This window comes from Asterias amurensis, chromosome 13 (genome assembly GCF_032118995.1).
Source record: "Asterias amurensis chromosome 13, ASM3211899v1".
Taxonomy (NCBI): Eukaryota; Metazoa; Echinodermata; class Asteroidea; order Forcipulatida; family Asteriidae; genus Asterias; species Asterias amurensis.
Window position 1 is genome coordinate 551,430 of NC_092660.1, and position 21,265 is coordinate 572,694.

A 21,265-nucleotide genomic window follows, 5' to 3' on the forward strand; every position below is an offset into this window, starting at 1 on the left:
GCGTAAACGCACTCAGGGTTTCAGACGAAAGAACGGAGCGTCAAGCCAAATCCAAAGCAAAAGCCGAAGCTGTGGTTTAATAATGCGGAGTAAAAGTCAGCAACCAGCAGTTCGCGCGAGGGTAGTGATCTCGCGAGAGCACCGTCACAACTCGACTATCTTAACGCGGCAGACTATTAACGACATGTACACAAGGCTAGTTTTTACCAGGAGTAACCCAACTACAGTTGGACTAAATTTATAATCGGTTACATAACGCAGGTAACCTCAGGAGGGCGCTACTTAAGGGGACCGTTAACTAAATTCAACCCGCCGCGCGACTCACGTCGTAACCTAAAGAGGGCGCTATTTAAGGGGACGTTAACTACTAGCTGAACGAAAGTTCGCAACCCCGGCCCGCCGAGAAGTAAGTCAGAGGTCGTGGAGAGAGGATCGAGGGATGAAGTGACCCGATGAAAACAACAACACGATCACGCCACCCTCGATCCGTTGTTGTTTTTCGGGGTAGATATAGGTCGAGGTGCACGGACTTTGAAGGCAATGCCTGACGTCGAAAGGCTGCTGTCTCTTCTGTCTTTCTGATTCTGAGAGCAACACGACTGCTGTCTAAAACTAAAGTAAGGTAGGTTTTGTAACAAAAAACAAATAAAAAACGACGTTGATGAACTTGAACATGTTGAGTTACTAGTTGAAGAAATGAATGACACTGTTGTAGTTCAATCCAATTTTTCAATTCAAGAATACATACACTGACCATAATTGACTAGCAATAGCATACACTGCAGCATCCATGCACACTCTGACAAATCTGACTGACACATTCCTTCCTCTATGGTGACACTGACAGCAGCCCATGCGTGGACGTGGTGGTGGTGGGGGAGGGGGGGGGGGGGGGGTTGGGGGGAAGTGTAGAGCCCAGTGGGGCTAGGGTTTGCTTTTATTTGTTGTGGTTCAATTGAACTTGGCTTGGGTGGGTGTGGTGTCAGGTTTTTCAGGGGAGTGGCACTGGACACTATTGGTAGTTACTCAAAAACATGGAAAAGTTTCCGTATGGCGCCACCATTTTTTCATTCGATATGAAATAACAGTATCTAATTTATTTCAATGAGATATCCCTTTTTGTAAAAATTAGTGAAAAAGTGTTGGCGCCATACGGAAAGTTTTCCCAAAACATTTTTAGCTTAAAAACTTACTTGGTTAGTAAAAAAGAGGAATGGAGATGTAGAGCTGTTGAAACAGTATAAAACAATTGTGAGGAACGGCTCCTCCTTTTCTGAAGTAATGTAGTTTTTGAGAAAAACGTAATTTCTCATTAAAATAAAACTTTGGCTGAAGCACACAAGAGGTGTTTTTTCCTTCATAGTCTCTTGCAAATTCGAAGACCAATTGAATCGAAACTTTCACAGATTTTTTATTTTACGCGTTGTCTTTCAAACGCATTGTCACGTTTGTTTTTCTATTTTACTACAGAAAGTTTGAATATCACCAAGTTGAATTACGGTTTAAACGACAAATACTGTGCACGTGTTCAAAACCTGCGATCGAGCTATCGTGCAAATTCTTTTTTAAATCGCGCAAGGAAACAAAGTTTGTGCAAAGTTTGTGCCTTCACAAAATGTCACACTGTACAGAGTAAAACAAAGGGGCAACTTATAACATTGTGTAGTTATATAATATTTGGTTTGTGGTAACACCATGTGTGTATCTACTTGCCTGGTAGAGTTTGTTCTTAGAGAACTGTCTTGCTTAATTCTACTACCGGGGAGTAGATTGTTCGGGTGTTCGGAAGACTTCTCAGTTCTGAAAAGAACTGTCCTGCTTATTTAACTATTACCTGGGCAGATGGTATAAAATGCAATGCCTCAAATCCTATACGTATTGTGTAGTTACTTTTGCATCAGCACACAATTAATTGTTCAAAACAATAGAGGTCTATCGACACAGAAGGATTCTAAATCTAGAGGCCTATGAGAGATATCCAGAAGTAGAAAAATTCCCTCTCCACATCAATCTAGGTTAAAATCCGTAGGCTGTTATATTAGTGTTACTTTTCAAATTGATATTTGTTTTTCAGAAAACAATCTAAATGTTGAGTGACGTTTTTGTTTTCTTTGCAGATTCATTTCAGAACACCCTGATCAATAAACATGGCCTTCTCGGTTGCTCAGCGTTCAAGCTCTGTCCTGAGGCTTATGGTCCGAAGTTCCAACAAAATCAGACAAGAATTAGCAGAGGGTCCTTGCCAACACCTCACAAAGAGAGTTGTGTTGCCTTCTCTTGGACCTGTTGCAATCCAAACAGCTTCACTGCACGGGCACCATGGCAGCACCAAGCCTCTGTTGGGCCAAGCAATGGGTAGGCGAGAGGTCCATGCAGGTATCTTCAACACCAACGCAGCAGCTCCTGATATACACCCACTACAAGGCAGCACTGTAGATGCAGCTGCAGACAAGACTACCCAAGCATCCCCTAGAGTGATGAAACGCTCACATCTCTACCGCTTCATTGCAGAGGTGAGCCAGGCTGAGATTACCAAGGGCCAAACCATCACTTCGGTTGCGCATGCCCTGGATGACATGGCCCTTAACGTCACTTGGTCCGACGGGGAGGTACAAGCCTACCCGTATGCATGGCTTCGGGATAACTGCCTCTGCAAGCAGTGTTACCAGTCATCCCTTCAGTCAAGGATCTTTAGTTTCACAAGCATTGATGTGGAGATGATTCCTATTTATGCTGTGCCTGGAGATGAAGGAAAGACAGTTCGATTGACTTGGCCCGATGGTCACTTTGGAGAATATCCTTCAGGTATGAAGTAGGGATACAATCTCCCCTACCCCCATCCACGCCCCTAATCGAACCCCCCCCCCCCTTTAGCTTTGGTTAATTTCCCAAACTATCCTAAGTTTGTTCCATATGAATTGGTTTTCAGTTGAGTTCATTGTTTATTAGTCAGATATTTCTTCTGATAACGACATGTCAAGTTTGGATATGGAGGAAAAACCCTTAGTGAGGAGAACGCTCACAATCAGGTAGAGACTAAAAACCCAGTCCACATCCTCCGGTACTGGTGTGAGGTGGGATTCGAACTGGGGGTCCACAGAGGTGAAAGAGGTGTGACCATTTAGTTTGTTTCCGTGTAGTTTTATTGACATAATTTGGATGCTGACACTTTAAAGCATTTTGTTGTGCGCCTAAACCTTGAAGTGGACTCGCCCTGTTGTTTGTTCTTTCAGTCAAAATTTACGATAAGATCGGTGAACTAATCCTAAAGTAGTGGTGTGTTTCGTCAGCCAACCAATAAAAAAGCAAACAAGTTTGTTGTCGCTGTTTGCACAAACCTTTTGGTGCACTCTAGTTTCTACAAACTTGTCACAGTAGGTGGCAATAGACCCTGCCCATAAAATGCTAATTTACATTCACGCATCGTACAGACTCTATTGGTTGGCAACCGCCATAGAGAAGTGCATTACTCAGACGCACAATCACGTCTGCGTCACGCAGCCATTAGCCGAGTACAAACCAGCCCGATGGTCCCTCATTAGTGCGCACGTGCGTTGTGCAATTTACATATTTCATTGGAAGGGTCTATTGTGCAAAGTGCTGATTGAAGATACCTAATTCTTATGTTCATTATGACTTTTGTTGTGGGTTATTTGATTTACACTCTGATATGAAAACTTGATACTTAGGTTTGTTTTGATTTGTTGGCACAATTCCAGCCAGAGTTTTTAACACAAGTAAATATTGCCCCATTTGCATTGAGTGGAAATTCCCTCTACTCTAGATTTATAATAAAAAAAAGAGGCTTGGGTGCTACATAAAAACATAATTAGAATCAATTGAAAGGATGGTTACTTTTATCTGCGTACTCTAAGGCCTGGTATTTTCATCTTTGAGAGTGCAAGGCAATTTTCATGCAAAGGGCATTTTTAAGTAGAAAATGTTAAAGAAATGAAATAATGCTGAAGGGGCACCAAAGACGAGATTATGGGCAACAAGTCATGGTATCCATGTGATTCCAGGCCTGAATTCTTGATAATTTTAAAATTTTCTTCACAATTTTTTGTTAATGACAGATTGGCTTCGTAAACATCGCTTTGAGAACTCCTTCACTGACCCTACCTTTGACTCTGAGCTACAGTACTGGAAGACAGACCTGATAGACAGCGGCACTCTGCGTAGGTTTAACTTCCACGACATCGTGTCTAATGATGAAGCTCTGTATGAATGGCTCATGGAAATGAAGGTATGTCTACTTTAAGGCCATGTCACACAGGGCACTGTTTACAGACAACTTTGAGGCAACCAAAACCAATTGTTAAAAGGTTTGGGTACTTTATTAAGGACACAAAACACAATGTCCGTGGACAGATTTACATTAAACTTAAAAGGTCCAAATATAACGATGGTAGAAAGCTTCCCTTAAAATATTGCTTGCTGAGGTGCTGCAGTTTGGAACCATGGAAACAAAGATACAAAACAAACAAACAATGCATTGATACAGACCTCTCATGTTTACTGCAGAACTATAACAAACACATACGGAAAGATTAATGTTTTAAATCACTAGTCTTTTGTTATCTTCATATCTTCGATTTTCGATCTTTGGAATCAGGTGATGTATGTGTTGATTTGTTTACCAACTGATAGTTGAACGAGATTTCCTTTTCGAGTTGTTGATCTATCCTTGGCACAGACGATCAAGGACTGGAGTATCAGAATAATATTCATTATGTGTAGATAAAATGTGTATCTTGATGGGGCCACTTGATTCTTAAAAAGAAGATTAACAGTTGGTAATCACTCTTTAAATTAATGGCAGTAATTAAAAACTTGCACCACTCCTGTTTCAGTCTATCAACTTCATTGTTTATTTAGTAATTTCTTTTACAAATTGGGAGTCAACTTTGTAGCATCTACATATATAGAAAGGTTTGCAGTAACACCATGTAATGACTATCTCTAATGTGTTGGGGTGGTTCTGAAAAGAACCGTTGGTTTCAACTCGACGTTTCGATCAGTATGCTCTGATCGTCTTCTGGAGAAAGTACAGTGTCTATAAAATCAAGCCCCCTGAAATGTTTATTTAATTCAATTCTCTAGGTTCATGTAAAGTTAATTATGCTTTCTCCAGAAGACAATCAGAGCATACTGATTGAAGCGTCGAGTTGAAACCACGGTTCTTTTCAGAACCACCCCAATTCATTCGCAAACCTTTCTATATCGTATTTCCACCATGCAAAGTTTCAAATCCTACTTAGCATGTACACACTTCACTTTACATGAACCTAGAAGACTGAATAAAATAAACATTTCAAGGGGCTTGATTTTATAGACACTGTACTAAACTATTTGTTTGTCATTATTGAGAAAACTCTCACAAAATCCACAACAAAACATGAAACATTTATTATACATGATTGATGGAAATTTATAGGTTAGATTAAAAAGAAAATTTAACCAAACTATTTGTTATCATCTTTTTTCCCCTGACATTTTGTATCAAACATAATGACGGATGAGGAGTAATAAATAACCATCTTATTGTCCTATGTGACATTTACAGCTGACTGGAATTTGCCTGGTGGAGGGAGCCGGAATGGTGGAAGGGCAGGTCAAACATCTTGGGGATAGAGTTCTGTTTCTTAGATCAACTTACTACGGGTAATTAACTGTTTGAACCATCTTACACTTAACTGTCTTGATGGCATTGAGAGCACAGTGAGACATTTTACCAAACTCTTCCTAACTTTGGATTAATCTTAGGACTTAGGACGAGTTGAGTTCCCTATCCGAAGACGATGGACACATTGAACTCATTTTAAGTTAGGACGGGTTACTCGTCTTAACTCGAGACAGGATTTATCCTAGCTCTGTGAAATCGGTTGCTGGGGTTATAACAGTGTGAGGCTTATTAAGATGCCTGCTTACTTGTCTTGAAAAAGTGCATTATATTTAATCATTATTTGTATAGTTACACAACGAAAGCTTATTAAACCACTGCTTCCATTTATACCTACCATTGTTTATTTCATTTCAGACCAACATCCCATGTGGTTGTGAAATACAATGCCACCAATATTGCATTCACCGGCAAGGCTTTCCCGATGCATACTGACCTGGCATTCCTGCATAGGCCACCTGGTGTAAGTTACAATAAACCTTAGGACATGTAGCAAGTTCAAAGACTAAAGGTCGAGTCACACTGCAGCGATAGCGAAAACGATATTGATCACGACGCAAAAAGCTTTCTATTGGTTGAATGAGTGTGTGCGTATTCTGCGTGGAGCAATTCAACCAATAGAATGCATTCTCTTTGTGTCGTGATCGTTATCGTTTTCGTATTTGCTGCAGTGTGACTCGGCCAATAGACCTTTATAATGGTGCGGCCATCTTGATTTTCTCTCATTCAAATCAATGTAACTGAACCAAGACCGGAAGGAGAAATAGTCTGGTTCCTTTTTTTTACAATGAGTATCAGCAACCATTACTGTTATTGGATACAGTGAACATGGCCAAGATGGTGGCAGCGAGGGTTGGTTGCTCTATGAATAGATACCTCATTTGATGTTTATGATGCTTCAGTATACAATTGTTGCTCGCTGTGATGGACCCCAATCACAGTGTGCACCAATTAGTTTGTTATACCTTGGTAACATTAATATTCCTCTTCTCGAAGTTCTGTTGTTATCTTCAAACATTACTACGACTGAGTATTCATTGTTTAATAAGCAGACGAACAAGAAACAATTCCTGACTGTTCCCTCAAACCCGCGGGTGTTTCGTACACAGCTCTGGAAATCGACCAACACTGGGAACGATCATGTTCATGTTACCCGACCCCCCAAGCCATGTAACATGCGTTTTTGTTGCACGTCACGTGATTGGTTCTCGACCAATCAAACTTCACAGTTTGTTACCGAAGTATAACAAGCATTTTTGTTTTACGTCACATGATTGGTTCTCGACCAATCAAACTTCACAGTTTGTTACCGAGGTATAACAGTGTAAAGTGGATTGCCCAAACCCTAGATAACCTGAGCTATTGGGTCTTCAATTAAATGTTGCAATTCCAGTCTGGGTAAGATTCGGCAAGGCATACTGGAATAGCATGGTGCTTTAAAATGAATACACTCATGAGATTGAGGTTGATGATGTGGTAACAGAGCCCAATTTCATAAACCTGTTTAGCAGAATTAACTACTGCTTGACAAATTTCTTTGTTAAGCAAAAAAATAGTGGGGCACCAGTCACAGCAATGTACACTGAATGTAATTTTGGCTGGTTACTTGTTTATGTTAAGCAATACTTTTCTGTGCTTAGCAAAACTTTGGGCTTTATGAAATAAATGTGTACATATTGGCCCAAGAAATAATCTTAAAACTTTCTTTAGAATTGAACAAGCCCTATAACAACCTTGCTGACTACAGACAACCATTTGTTCTTTCAGGCCCAGATGATCCATTGCATTGAGCAGGCCAAGGGTCCAGGGGGTGAGAATTGGTTCACTGATGGGTTCAAGGTTGCCTTAGATCTGAAGAGGGAGGATCCTGAGGCCTTTGAGTTGCTTAGCACTACACTCATGGAGTATCAAGACATCGGTGAAGATGTATATGGTAGATTCCATCAGCATTCACGCCATCCAACTATCAGGTAGGATTCTATAGCATCATGGTTCAATATGTGATCAAAGGGTGTCCAAATTTGCTAGAAATTAAAAAAATGGGTGTGCAAATTTTTCACTTACGTTACATCAACATGTAAATGACAGATTGAATAAGACACCAAGGACCCACTGATACCCCTCTGGCTGACACTATGTACAGAGTTTAACCAGGGGGTGGATTTCACAAAGAGTCAAGTCTTATCTCGAGTTGTTCTTCCTAACCTAGGACTGGACTTTAGTTAGTAATATCCCCTAGGACTAGTATACACATTTTGACTGGCAATGAGGTAACTAGTGTACGTCTATTCCCCCGAGGGACTTTGAGTGACCAGAAGAGGGAAATAGGCCCCTGTTCTGATCACTCACAGGCCTGAGGGGGAATAGATGCGTACACTAGTTACCAAATTATGCCAGTCCATATTTGTTTTATATTGCACCTGTAGTCTTGACCGTGACGGAAATCCAGAGCATGTGTACCTGAGTGACCATGGTCGTATGCCAATGATGCGGATACCAGTGAAGAAAACCCAGGCCCTCTATCGAGCCTTGAAGAAGTTCAGTAATATGTACCATCACCCTGACAATGTCTGCGCATACAAACTACGAGAAGGTCAGTAAACGCCTTTTTTCATATAACTATGGGTTGAAAGAAGAAAAAAATCTTCGTTCAGCCCACAAATCATTTAAAACATGTGCACTCAGTTTCTCATAGTAACATACTTTGATGGTTTGGATTGCTCTTATTACAGGAAAGATATGACCCTGTGACCTCATTACCCCCATGACCTCATTACCCCATCAATACTTTAGGAAACATTGGGTGCGTTCGTTTAGCTTCCCTGGGTCGACCCCGCGGTGCTCACTCGGGTGAGCCCCTGACAAGAGCTAAACGAACGACCACTCCCTGCTCTCGTAGTGACGTCATGCACCTGGGGCCAGCCCCCAAGTGACCCACTCTCCAAGCAGGGCACTGGGGGCAGACCCAGGTCAACCCAGGGAAGCTAAATGAACGCACCCATAGTATAGTAAATCAATATGTTACTTAAGATGTTGGAGAAAAATTATTACTTGGAAACAGTGTAAAATGGATTGTAGGTGGGGGCCTAAAGAAATGATTATTCTTATCTCAAATTTTGTCATTGGGCTGAACAGAGACAAATTGATAGGAGCAGGATTTGAACCTGGTACCTCTGAATTAACGCGCCAGCGCTCTACCATCTGAGCTTTCTAACCCTTATGTTGGTGCCCCCCCCCCCTCATTTTGTCTATATCTTTGTTCAGGGTGCCAGTCAGAAGGCCTTATGATCCTGCATCTAGTACTGTCATACAAGCATTGCTGCTTTTCTGGAGAGAAAATCTTTTTGTGCTGTGTGCTTGCGCTGTCTATACTGTGCTTTTTCCTGAGAGAGCTTGGAATCTTCATCCCTCTTATAGCTGGCAGTGTTCTCTCTGGAACACTTTTATATTTGTATTCCAATTGACATTATGACCTACGACCTTATGCAAAACATATCACAATTTGTTTGGATTTCAGGTGACATTATGACCTTTGACAATCGACGTGTCATCCATGGTCGAGGTTCCTTTGAGGTGACCAGTAACAGTAGTCGCCATCTTGAAACGGGTTACCTGGAATGGGATGAGATCAACTCACGCTTGCGTCTGCTTCAGCACCAGTTCCAAGCAAGCATGTAAAGGTATCTGGCTGTTCTATTTCCAGGGGATGTTAACAGCTTATAACAGCTTACCTCCCACTGGTAAACAAATAGCATCATAAGTATTAGTATAATGCCAATCAAATAGACATTTGTTAATATCTTAGGACTGAAATTTATAAAACTTAATTTACAGACTAAATTCTATTTTATTTAGAATATATTATAAACAGAACGTTTTGATAATCATCATAATATCAGCTGCTTTCCTGGAAAGAAAAGTAGGTTTGAATGTTAAAACACTGGAGGATTTGTTTTAAACAAACGATTGGCTTTTTCTCTGAAAGTGTGTCCAAATAGTCTGGTCCCACTTTTACAACTCCAGTCAGTATTATTGCTTGTACTCGGGGAGTATGACTATGATGACAGTGTGAAGATCCTTTTAAAGCAACCTTGTTCCCAGCATGCATTGCTCTGTCATAACCCCTGGAATTTTTATGAGCGGCTGTAATCAAACCATTTTTACCTCAGCTGAGGTATGCATATGTTGAGATACACCAGGTGAGAAGACTGGTCTTTGACAATTCCCAAGGAGTTCAGGTCTTTAATGGACTGCACAATGTGAAGTGGTCTGTAGTGAAAATTAGTAAGCTTTTTTAATTCATTGTGTCTTAAAAAAAGCCAACCAAAACTGCCGAACTGCCAAAATGAACTTCTGCTTTTGTCAGATTATTACAAGGAATTGCTATTTAAAATCATACCTTGTAATCCGAGAAACAAATTTAATACACATACTTTACTTCCATCAACAAATTTCTCTAATCTGGTACTTACTGTCACATAACACTATTTAAAGGTGTTATTGCATTTTTCATTTATTGTCTATCAAATATTATTTTTGTTTATTCAAAAAAAAATATATAGATTTAATTTTTTTGTTTATATATTTGTTTTGAACCTGTGTGCAGAAAGAATTATTATTATTATTTTTGTTTTGATGGGGGGGATTCAAGGGACTTGTTAGTATCATTTTGAATATGATATAAAATAGTTTAATTTCTTAATTATAACAAAATGCATGACACCAAGTTTGCATGTTAGTCAATTTATTCCAGATCCTTTCTTTTAGAGCCAACATATGTGTATCCTTTCTGAAGACTAATATTTGCCAAAAACCTACCCCAAATTACTTTATTTTGCATAATGAGTTATCCTGCACTGACTGACACCACTTCTAGTTCACGATCTGACATTTTGGACCAAAAAAATGAAGTTTTGATTTGCATCTAAACCAGGATTTTGAGGGGATGAATGTAAGTGGAAGGGTTTCGTAATCCCATGCTTTTTAAGTGCACTTTGTGCAATGAAGATCAATTTAGTTATTTGATATAATTGCATTATGCTAGAGAAACTTGCCTCATTTTACACCTTTAAGTTGAACTGAGTTTGGACAAATACAATTTGTACCCTAATTGATTATTAATAAATCATGCTTCGATTTGAGCTGTATTCAGACGAAACATTTTTGTCCTTGAAGTTTGTATCTGCCAAAAACGTCAGAAAAAGCCACAGATGATATATAAATATGTAAAACCCTTTGTTCGGTAATGTTTACCCTTTGTTCGTTGATGTTATTTTCCATTTCATACATGTGTGTACATTTATTAGTGCAATTTTTAAATGGAGAGTTGTTGATATTATAAAATATTGTGAGAAACGGCTCTGTAATAACATAGTTTTTGAGACGGAGGTAATTTCTCACTCAATAATTGCATGCATCTGAAAACACACAGAGTTGTTCAAGAAGGTTCATTTCTCTTATTATTCACTTGCCATTTCGATGAACGCTTGGGTACAAATGTTCACTGGTTTGTTATTGTATGCATATGTTGGGACACACCAAGTGAGAAGACTGGTTCTTGGTAATTACCAAATGGTGTCCAGTGCCTTTAAAACCAGTCAAATTACCCGCAGGCCTCGAAAACTACTTAGTGCATTTTTCTAGTCCCTTTGCGAACTACTAATATATTTAAGAAACATTCCTGCCCGTCTATCAATGACGTCAATGATGTCTTCAATGGCTGGTTGTCCTCCTTGGTTTTCCCAGTAGCTACTGTCAATTGAGAGAGATTCAAGAAGCATGGGATGAAGACGAGCTTCCTTCAGTATGGTTACAGCTCTCGCAGGGAAACTGCAATGGAACGAAAAACAACACAATTTAAAGGGTTTTGAAACCTTTTGTAGATCATTTTTTTGCCATTTTTTTTCTTTTTCTTTTTCCCCTTGCCATGAATCCGGCCCTATACTCACTGTGAATGCAACCGATACATCCCAAATCGAGAGATTTATTGCAGTACTGATCCAGATCGATATGTATTTAATTGTAATATAATTAATGACATGTAGAAGTTTCAGCTTCAGAATCATTAGTCGTCAAGTTTTTGAGGGGGAAAGGTGAAAATCACAGAGCAATGTTATCAGGCAATGCTAAATTAATGTTTTGTGATATTGTTTAAAGCCATTGGACCCTTTCGGTAAACAGTATTGTCCAAGGCCCACACTTCGTGTATCACAACTTCTATATCAAATAACAAACCTGTGGAAATCTAGGCTCAATCGGACATCGGAGTCGGGAGAAAATAACGGGAAAACTTACTCCTGTTTTCGCGCGTTTCGCCGTGTCATGACATGTGTTTATAACAAATCCGTAATTCTCGTTAACGAGAATTTATATTGTTTTACCGTTTTCTCAAAAAGTAAAGCGTTTCATGGACTAATATTTCAAGAGAAGTCTTTCACCATTACCTTCTGTAAACCCTGTAAATTATTTGTAAATCTGTGAACTTTTTTTTTTGTTTCTGTACCGAAAGGGTCCAATGGCTTTAACTCGTTTCTCAAAAACTACTGCACCTCAGCAAGTAATATTTTAAGGGAAGCTTTCTATCACCATTATATTTTAACCATGTTAGATTTAAATGTATCAGCCCCCCCCCCCCCTGAACACCAAACCTATATGTTACCTTTAAAGGTTTTGTTATTGTCATCATGTTGTGATGATGTTTTTTGCTGAAGATGGTAAAGCGGTTACTGAAGTGATCTTCACAGATGGGTCACCGTTTAAATGCAAACAACATAGGGTTGAATACTGCGAGGACATCAACTGGAATTCAGTGAATTTTTTAAATGTCACATCTGAAAATGATGACATTTAAAGGCACTGTACACTACTGGAATGGCTCCCTCTGAAGTAACGTAGTTTTTGAGCAGGAGGTAATGCTCACTCAACATTAATAGTAAAAAGACTTCAGCTGAAGTCTTTTTTTATTATGTATATGAAAGGGTGTTTTTCTTTCAAAATTCTCTCACAAAGTTGATGACAATTTAAGCCCAAATTTTCACAGGTTTGTTATTTTATACGTTATGTTGGGATACACTAAGTGAGAATACTAATGATCTTTGACAATTACCAAACGTGTCCAGGGGTGGATTTCACAAAGGTAGTCCTAACTTAGGACTAGTCCTATAGGCAATGCTAAGAGATAGGACCAGTCCTAAGTTAGGATCAGTAACTCATCCTATTTTAGGACTGGTCCTATCTCTTAACTGATCCTGTTTTAGGACTGGTCCTATCTCTTAGCATTGCCTAGGACTAGTCCTTAGTTAGGACTACCTTTTGTGAAACCCACCCCTGTACCTTTAAAGTCAACATTTAAAGTTATTAGCAAATGTTGTCTTTGACGCATATTATAACTTTCATCATACCGGTTGATGAGACACCGGCGCCGACACAGATGGTATTTAGCTCAGGGATTGAGTACGGGGAAATGTTGCCCTGGAATTTAAAGGCAGTGTATATACTTTTTGGTATAATGTCAAAGACCAGTATCCTCACTTGGTGTGCCCCAACAAAATGCATACAATAAACAAGCTTTGGAAATATTGGCTCAATTGGTCATCGAAGTTGGAAGAGAATAATGAAAGAAAAAAACACACTTGTATGATTATGTGCTTCCAGATTTCCAAAGAAATATTTTGGGTGAAAATTTTGTAATTTCTTGACATACTTGACAAAGCATTAAAGTGTTTCGTTTCTAAAGATGTTTATATAATATCAGCAGCGCTCCAAGAGCTCTTTTTCCAAGTAACTTTGTATATGGTCATTAACTTTTGGAGTTAAAATTGACATAGTATACTCTCTCTTAAAAAAAATCAATTTGTTGCGTCGCTGCAAGTGAAAATAAAACGAGATATCTCAAAATGTACGCAACTTCAGAAAGACATGGAGTTAGAGGCGGGACACTTAGAGTTTAGACATATCCATGTCGGCTAGAGCAGAGGGTGGTCTGTAGTCCCGATGGCAATCATGACACGATTGGTTTCAAGTTCCAAATTGTTGCTCCAACGACCAAAGAAACTTGTTTTTCTTCCTTTCGGGCGAGCAAATTTGGTTTTGAAACTATAGTCGATTTGAATTTGTGTAAATTGTATCTCTCTCTCTCCCGTTGGGTTAGTCTCTGCAGAGAGTGCAGCCTTTGAGTATTAACTTTCTTGCAATATATTGAGGTTTGGTCTAGTTTTAAAGAATGAGTGTTAGGCCCCTCTCGTGATCGACAAAAAAACATGATAAACTTTTGACCTGACTGCTTACTTTATAGACCTGCTCCAGTACCACATTTTGTAAAGAGGAATATTCCATTACAAATGGTTGGCAATGTTAGCCACCCCTTTCTCGTTATTTCTCTCTGTACGAACCGTACTTGATATGTGACGTTATCGCACGTTTTTGGCCATGTATTCAAAATGTTATCAACAAATATAGGGCATTTTACACCATTTTAAAGTGAGGTTAGATACTTATAATATTTCCCCAAGGATTGGACTCCATCTTTTGGAAAATGAGTGCATCATTAAACTGATTTTTGATCTTGGAGTTGGAGCCTCTCTGTTCATCTACATTCTAGGAGAGCAGGTCACAAAGTGGCCATCGTACTGGTCAAAGTTATCCACCAGGGTTATCCACATCAGGGTTGTCGGGTTGGTTTGGTGATATCTTTCCCCACCTTCCACCTCCAGGACCCGGGTTGGAATCACGCTGGATTGGATTTGGTTTTTAGTCCCTACCTCACTGCTTGGGTTTTCACTGGAGTAATTTCCCCCGTCTTCTCTCTTGGATTCTTAGCTATTAACGTGATTAAGTTCGCTTATCTTAGAGTCCTTTGCTTCACAACCGGGTATAAAATGAGCCTTCCTACCTGTTTGGTCCTCTGAGGAGCATGAAGTCTAGCTTATCATCAGGAGCCCGTAGATCTACCAAGTTTTCCACCAGAATGAGTTTATCTGATTCTGATGCGATACGGAAACCACATCCAACCATCTGTGGGTTGATCAATGGATTGCACTGCCTTGCAGCTTGCCCCCCTGCAATAGACACACCGCAACGGCGATGCCTCTCGAACGGGTCCAGGCCGCAGCATCCCAGATCCAAGCGATGATAAATCTTTGACAAAATGTATAAAACATGGTGTGAGGGTTGCAGTCACAAGAAGTACAGTGTTGAAAAATGATACTAAGGTGCAAGACGAGTTCACTACAGACGCATGCAGCAAAGTAAACAACAATTGTGAACAAAAAAGGAAGAGAGCAGGTGAAAGAGAGATAGTAAATACTAACTTGTAAAAGAAAGTCAAATACTGCAACAGCTCCCCAGTCATCAGCCACCACACTACTACACTCTTCCATCTCATTGTTCCCGTCATTTCCATCACCCAAACAGTCACTTAACTGAGCTCTGGTGAGTTCGGCAAGTTCTGTGTCTTCGTACAGACTCGGCTCAAACAACATCAACGGGAAACTGACATCCACCGGCATCCCGATCTGCCGCCGGATCTCTCCGGGCAGTCTTCGGGAGATCGTCAGCAACGTTCGGTTGAAGCCGAGCACGCGATCCAAGTGGAAAGCGAGCACTCGGTGAATTTCGGCCGGCGGGTATAGCACGGCGCATGTAACTCCTCTGACCCCGCATAGCTCAGTAGTTCTCTTGTCGTTATTGCCATTGGCTCCAACATCCTGATCATAAATTAAAACTCCCAACCCAAGTTTTCCAGCGAATTTAGAATGAATTGCTTGAAAACTGGAGATGGAACCCTCAGCTAAGTGTCTCAATACATCAGCGTCTTTTTCACTCAACCACTTTGGGCGATTGTTGAGGTTCATTCTACCGGGCTCATTGTCCGGAGATGATCTTGCCACCCTCTCCCGGCGGTCGTGCTCCTCTTCACGGCGAGAATTCCTCCCATAATTTTTCGATAACTTGTTTTTTAATTTAACGGGTGCGGGATAAAATCTTGATTGATTTAAGGCTACGTTAGTTTTAATATTTCCAGTAGCAATTCGTTTTTTAGTTGCAGGTATTTTATTGCCAGCTTTGCCTTCGGCTACATTTAGTCTGAGATTCCTCGTGAAGACCAAGTTTTGTTTGGCATTACCTGCCTCTTTATAATCAACTCTGACGGTGACCTGCTTGGTGTTGGCGGTATTCCTTGGCAAACTGTCTGATCCTTGGTACAGAATCCTCTCCTTGTCATTTCTAGGATTACTATTAGCACCTCGTGTGATGTAGACAACCCTGGGGGAGTTTGACCTTTTTACCTCGTCCTCACCGTCACCCTTCCCCCGCTGGTTCTCAGACAGACCCCGGAACTGTCGAGGCGAGTCGATGTATAAATCCCAGCGTGTATTACCGTGGGGCTCGTCCTCGTTTTGTTGCAAAGAGTCTATGGATATGACCCTCTCCTTGATAGAGAGACTCCGGGGATCCATGGACCTACCACCGCTACCCTCAGCCCGATTGATGCCCAAGTACAGGACGGAGTTGACGGCGATGAATGCTCCGAGGACAAGGAGCAGCAGGTAGAGACGGGATGTCATCAGAAAGCGACGCACACGGCGTGAACGCTGCAGACTGCCTCGTAAGGGCACTACTGTCATCTGCAGTGTCAATAAATCAAAGTAAATGACGGTTTTAATTAATTTGTTAGAATACACTAGCAATATCCAATGAATCAAAACACAGTGAATTGGTCTTCAGCTATGGTACAATGGAAACCAAATGTATTGTTTACAAAATGGTGTAGGCCTACATGCCTTTCTGGTAAAGGCATCTGTTTTTTTAGTTTGAATGTATGACATCTATAAATAAATATTACCAATACTTTTAGTTAAAAGTGCACGGCAAACGGAAACAAAAGCAAACAATGTATTTCGTGTCCCATGCAAGAACAGTTGAGGCATCCTCAAATTTGTTTTTTCCTTCTTTTACACATTCTTACTTGTAAAAGAGTGTGTTTTAGAAGGACTCTGGAACAGTGATTGACAGAGACGGGGGCTATTATCACCCAACCATTATAGCACCACTTGCTACGGCCAATGAACATCCGCCGAATTCAACTAGGCAAATCTCCAGAGTGACAAATGCAATTGGAGTATTGACAAAGAAAACACAAAAATAAGACATTAAACATACTGCTCAAACTACGAACTTGAAACAAACAAGTCAGACTTTAAAAATTAACAAATTATTTTAAACAATTTGAGGGATCCGTAAGGCATCATCCCAGTCCACCTTAGTGTTTTAAGTAATAGTAAGAGAAGAGTGTGTTGCCGCAACCATGCAACTTCTTCTTCAGTGACGTCACATTAATTGTTATGAATATGCAAATGCCATTTCCATAAACAGTTCAGACAAGAAGGAAGAGTATCAAAGCACACGTACATAAAAAAAGCAAACCAACAATATTTTGCATTCCTCTGCTCAAAAGTTCAATTGTTCAATCCAGAATCGTCTGATGATGCATTGTTTTCAAATTCCTTGCGATAGACTTTGACACGTCTTATCATGAGACGGAACTCTAATTAATGTTGGGTTGTGTCTCAGTCTCACGTCTTGCACATGCTTCATCTTAAAAAGGAGTATAAAAAAGACGCGCAATTGTTCGTTCTGCCTAACCACAGCCCATCTGAAAAAAAAATATTTACAGTTACGCTCGGAGCAGGGTTTGCTTACCTCAAAAGTGTGAAGTTAACCAGTTTTGAATTTGTCCTCGGCCACCATACGTCAGCTGCGACTGTCATCTTCATTGCATACACTACATCCAATGACTAAGTGATCCAAAACACCACTCACTCAACCTAAACGATATCACATAAAACATTCGCTAACATATGACAGATTTGTTTAAAACATGGAGTGGCCCTCCAATACACCATGGTCCTTCTTCCATGATTAAACCTCGGAGGAAGAAAACAGACAGTCTCGCGAAGTTATAGTTTGCATTTCCATAGGCCGTTATTCCAACCGGTGACCTCAGCTAGACAATTTAAGGGTATTACCACGGAGGAAGAAAATTCACACCGGTAAAGTTTCAGTATTAATATCAGATTGTACATTCCAGTTCTCAATAGTCTCGCAAAAGTAAATGCAAGAGGAGCCCGACACTCAACCTCAAGTTTCGAGTATTGTGCAGAATAAGATAAACACGTTAAGACCATTACCCAGTTCTAGTACAAAGCAATTAAACCCAACCGTATCCGATATTTGGTCCGTGTCATGTACACGTGGGATTTGGTGTCCACACTATTAAGTCTCTGTCGGGTTATTGCTTTATGTTCTATTGGATTCCAAGTGACAGGTTCACCCCCCCCCCCCCAAGGAATGTGTTTTTGGGGTCATTGATAGCTGACAGCACTGCGCACGACTATACACTAGTGTATAGACTCCAACGTGACAGCTGCATGAGGAGAAACTAGATCATGCTCTGGCGAATCAAATCACACACAGTGTCTTAATCTTACAGACATCAGTTTAAAGACGTGGTGTGTGAACTGTTCTCCGATTATTTTATGATTCAAACCGATGTCAAGAAACGTATACAGCATCATAATTTGGTGCGCCTAAAATTTCGAAAATACCGGCCTTTAAAGTTGGTTTATTGTTCCCCCGCGAGAGTACAGTAAGCTGTACACCTGGATGAAGAGAAGAAACTATTATATTCTTTGTAGTTATAACTACAACGGCTATGGCTTCCCATATATATCCAGGTGTACACTTGGGAAGAGAGAAGAAACGTGTTTAGGATGTTAACCAATATTTTAAGTACGATGACCAACGATCAGGGATACATCTCTCATGATGTTGCTGGTTCTTATAAGGACCGACGAAGTCGCGAGAGCTAAAGTCTCGAGACAAGAGAGTATATGCCCTATATGCGAGAGCGCCGTTTTGCTATTGCCACAAGAAACATTGAGGACTTCCAACAAGTCTAGTCCTAGAATTGTATTTGTTTCTTTGTATTTAATTGAGTGTTGTCATAGAAATATGACATATAAGTATCAAGCACAATACAGGAAGAAAGAACTATTTAACAGTGTGCCAAATCAATGACGGAATTTGACATTTACGAGCTTTCTGTAGTATATAACAGCTGTAGCATTTAAAGTTTTCTCACGCTCAGGGCCCAGGTGACCTACACAAGGCCATGCACGCAGATGGTCAGAGAGTCAAGGGGGTACTCACGCCGATCATCTCACCACGGTAACCGAGTCTCATTCATGGGTTCCCTACAATGCATTCAAGGCCTGATACTTCACGGACTGGCAACGGAGGCGATTGCCTCCATGCCTGGTCATTGCCTTGGTGCCAATGAAATGCTCCAGTAGAAATTGACAATTTTTTCATAGGGTGCCCTTTACCAAGAAGAAACTGCCTTTTTGCCCCTGCTTCTCAAAAATGAAGCATGCATCTGCAGTCCTTCCTCGTGGTGCAAATTCCTGCTGAATGTTTCCTTTTCACCACACTCCTGATATTCTTATGTAATTCTTCTTTGTTTGCTATGAAAAAGGATGTTGTAATACTTTATTGATGTCTTTTGTAAGCATGCGATTTGTAGAATTACCTTATGATTCTCGACAATGTATATTGTGTTTGTAAACCGAAATAAACTAATAAATAAACAAAAATACTGTCTAAGATAAACATCTTGTAATGCCATAGAAGAAATGCGTTGTAGAAGTTGACAATGAAGGACTTTAAGAACAGTGTTTCAAATTATTTCGGAGACCGAGGACAAAAGTGTTGATTTCATATAATTACCGGTTATGTAGTACCAGTATGTAGTCCTTTTTAAATCCCGACCTTTAATGGTACCATACTAAACCACAAGATTGAGCCACTAACCTGCATACAAGGTTACAAGGACATAACTTAAACCAGAATTGGCTTTATTCGGTGCCCCAGGACGGGTTTTAAATTGACGAATGATGGCGTGCCGCTGATAAAAGGTGTATACTGAGGTCATAGACCGACGGGGAGTCACTATTGGTGTGCAATAATAAAACTACAATCCATATAGAGTAATATTTTGTGATTTATATGAACCACATATTGGTCAATGACTGCATGCTGTATCTCAATGATCACCCCAACCCAGTTGAAAATGTAGACCGAGATGATCACACCATTTGTTTGTTTTTGTTTGCCTCAAGTAAAGGGCCAGGGTTCGGTATTAAAGTAATGGAAATACAACCTCATTGGTTAGAAGTACTGTCGATAGTATGAAGCAATATTTGAGAATCGTTTCACTGCAAAGTAGAGTGCGGTAAAAAAAAAAAAAAAAAAAAACGTCCACATTGGAAGCGTTACTGCCAGAAACGTTTCTAAGATTGTGTATTCCAATTACGGATGGTTGTTCTCCTGCTTCAAACAGATTCTTAAAAGTATTTTCATTTTGAATTGAATATTTGTTAGCATAAAAACTTATTTGGTAACGAGCAACGGAGAGCTATTGATAGTTGTTGAGAAAGGGGTAACTTAACCCACTCAGACTTCAGGCCTAAAGCCGATAAATAAGGCATCTGATTTCAATTTTCCACAGAGTTGTTATTTAATCCATAATATGTTGGGATACACCAAGTGAGAATGACAATTGCCGATATCCAGTGCATTGAAGGCTATCCACACATGCTCCCAAGACAATCAAAATCCAACAGGGTGCTCAACGTATAGGTTCTGAAGTGCCGGATGAATAAGAGCTTTGGATAAAGTTGTTGTCTCATCCGGAAATATTTACAAAATTTAACAACTTATTTACGTCGATTCAAGGTATTATACAACAACACACACTATTCACACTGGGGAGAAAGGGCATCAGAATCGATGATTGAGCCACTCACCTCATTTCTTGTATCAGATGTGATTTTCAAGATGTGGTTTTCACGATGTGGAGTCTTAAAGCCTACTGCTTCACTCTATGCGTTGTTGTGTGTGTACTCCTTGCTTGGCCTCGGCCAGCCGTGTTTGCGCACTGCGGAGCGGGTTCGCAACCAGTCGCTCATTTGCAATATAAGGATTGGAAGAAACTTTCCCCCCTTCCTGACAAAACATGCTACCTGCTGTGTACACACAAAGACGAAAACATAGCACTACACCAACACTCTGGGCTTACAATAATCCCTATGCACAAATTGTCCACACTAAGTTAAACACTTTATTCAGTATAATGATGTGTGTATCTACTGGATTACTACCGCTGTGACCAGAGAAAGTTGTTATTCCCGGAACAATACACCTCTTGAAAACATCCATCTATCATGCGCAGAGACGTTACGGTAGAAAATGATATTGCCAGCGGTTGTCTCATTATGTTGCGGATTCGAAACGTTCATTTACATTTTCAATTAGGGCAATAGGCAATTAGTATTTGGAATAACGTCATACACTGGTGAGATAAAGTGATTCTCTTATAAAGCACTGGACACTATTGGTAATTACCTGCACTAGAATAACAAGGGAACAAGCAATGGAGAGCAGTTGATAGTAGGAACGTTTTTTTTCAGGCTTCAACAACCACACAATTTAATCAAAAAAGATGAATTTTATTTTCTTCCACCT

At 40.1% G+C, this 21,265-nt stretch overlaps 2 protein-coding genes across 3 annotated transcripts; one reads left to right on the forward strand and one right to left on the reverse strand.

The window, feature by feature from the left end:
- The first annotated feature begins 370 nt into the window (after positions 1–370).
- Positions 371–10,992, forward strand: LOC139946562 (gamma-butyrobetaine dioxygenase-like). Of its 2 annotated transcripts, none has more exons than XM_071944261.1 (8): positions 371–617; positions 2,118–2,805; positions 4,077–4,246; positions 5,567–5,664; positions 6,041–6,146; positions 7,451–7,653; positions 8,110–8,276; positions 9,201–10,992. In XM_071944261.1, exons 2-8 carry the CDS (start codon positions 2,148–2,150, stop codon positions 9,359–9,361), a joined length of 1,563 nt encoding a protein of 520 aa, XP_071800362.1. In that variant the 5' UTR covers positions 371–617; positions 2,118–2,147; the 3' UTR covers positions 9,362–10,992. The 2 variants fall into 2 exon arrangements, with proteins under 2 accessions (XP_071800362.1, XP_071800361.1); XM_071944260.1 differs by having other exon boundaries at positions 372–622.
- A 141-nt stretch (positions 10,993–11,133) lies between these two features.
- LOC139946561 (Golgi-associated kinase 1A-like) lies at positions 11,134–21,079 on the reverse strand. Its single transcript, XM_071944259.1, has 5 exons — positions 20,548–21,079; positions 17,384–17,508; positions 14,992–16,308; positions 14,574–14,818; positions 11,134–11,512 (listed from the first exon to the last, which is right to left on the reverse strand). Exons 3-5 carry the CDS (start codon positions 16,306–16,308, stop codon positions 11,323–11,325), a joined length of 1,752 nt encoding a protein of 583 aa, XP_071800360.1. The 5' UTR covers positions 17,384–17,508; positions 20,548–21,079; the 3' UTR covers positions 11,134–11,322.
- Between the last annotated feature and the right edge of the window lie 186 nt (positions 21,080–21,265).

Excerpts from the sequence above, each read along its gene's own strand:
- LOC139946561 (XM_071944259.1), bottom strand. The coding sequence starts at position 16,308 with ATGACAGTAGTGCCCTTACGAGGCAGTCTGCAGCGTTCACGCCGTGTG. Across the intron at positions 14,819-14,991 it reads TATTTGACTTTCTTTTACAA|ATTTATCATCGCTTGGATCT; the intron begins GTTAGTATTTAC and ends ATTTTGTCAAAG. Across the intron at positions 11,513-14,573 it reads CTCCTCAGAGGACCAAACAG|TTTCCCTGCGAGAGCTGTAA; the intron begins GTAGGAAGGCTC and ends GTTCCATTGCAG.
- LOC139946562 (XM_071944261.1), top strand. The coding sequence starts at position 2,148 with ATGGCCTTCTCGGTTGCTCAGCGTTCAAGCTCTGTCCTGAGGCTTATG. Across the intron at positions 2,806-4,076 it reads CTTTGGAGAATATCCTTCAG|ATTGGCTTCGTAAACATCGC; the intron begins GTATGAAGTAGG and ends TGTTAATGACAG. Across the intron at positions 4,247-5,566 it reads AATGGCTCATGGAAATGAAG|CTGACTGGAATTTGCCTGGT; the intron begins GTATGTCTACTT and ends TGACATTTACAG.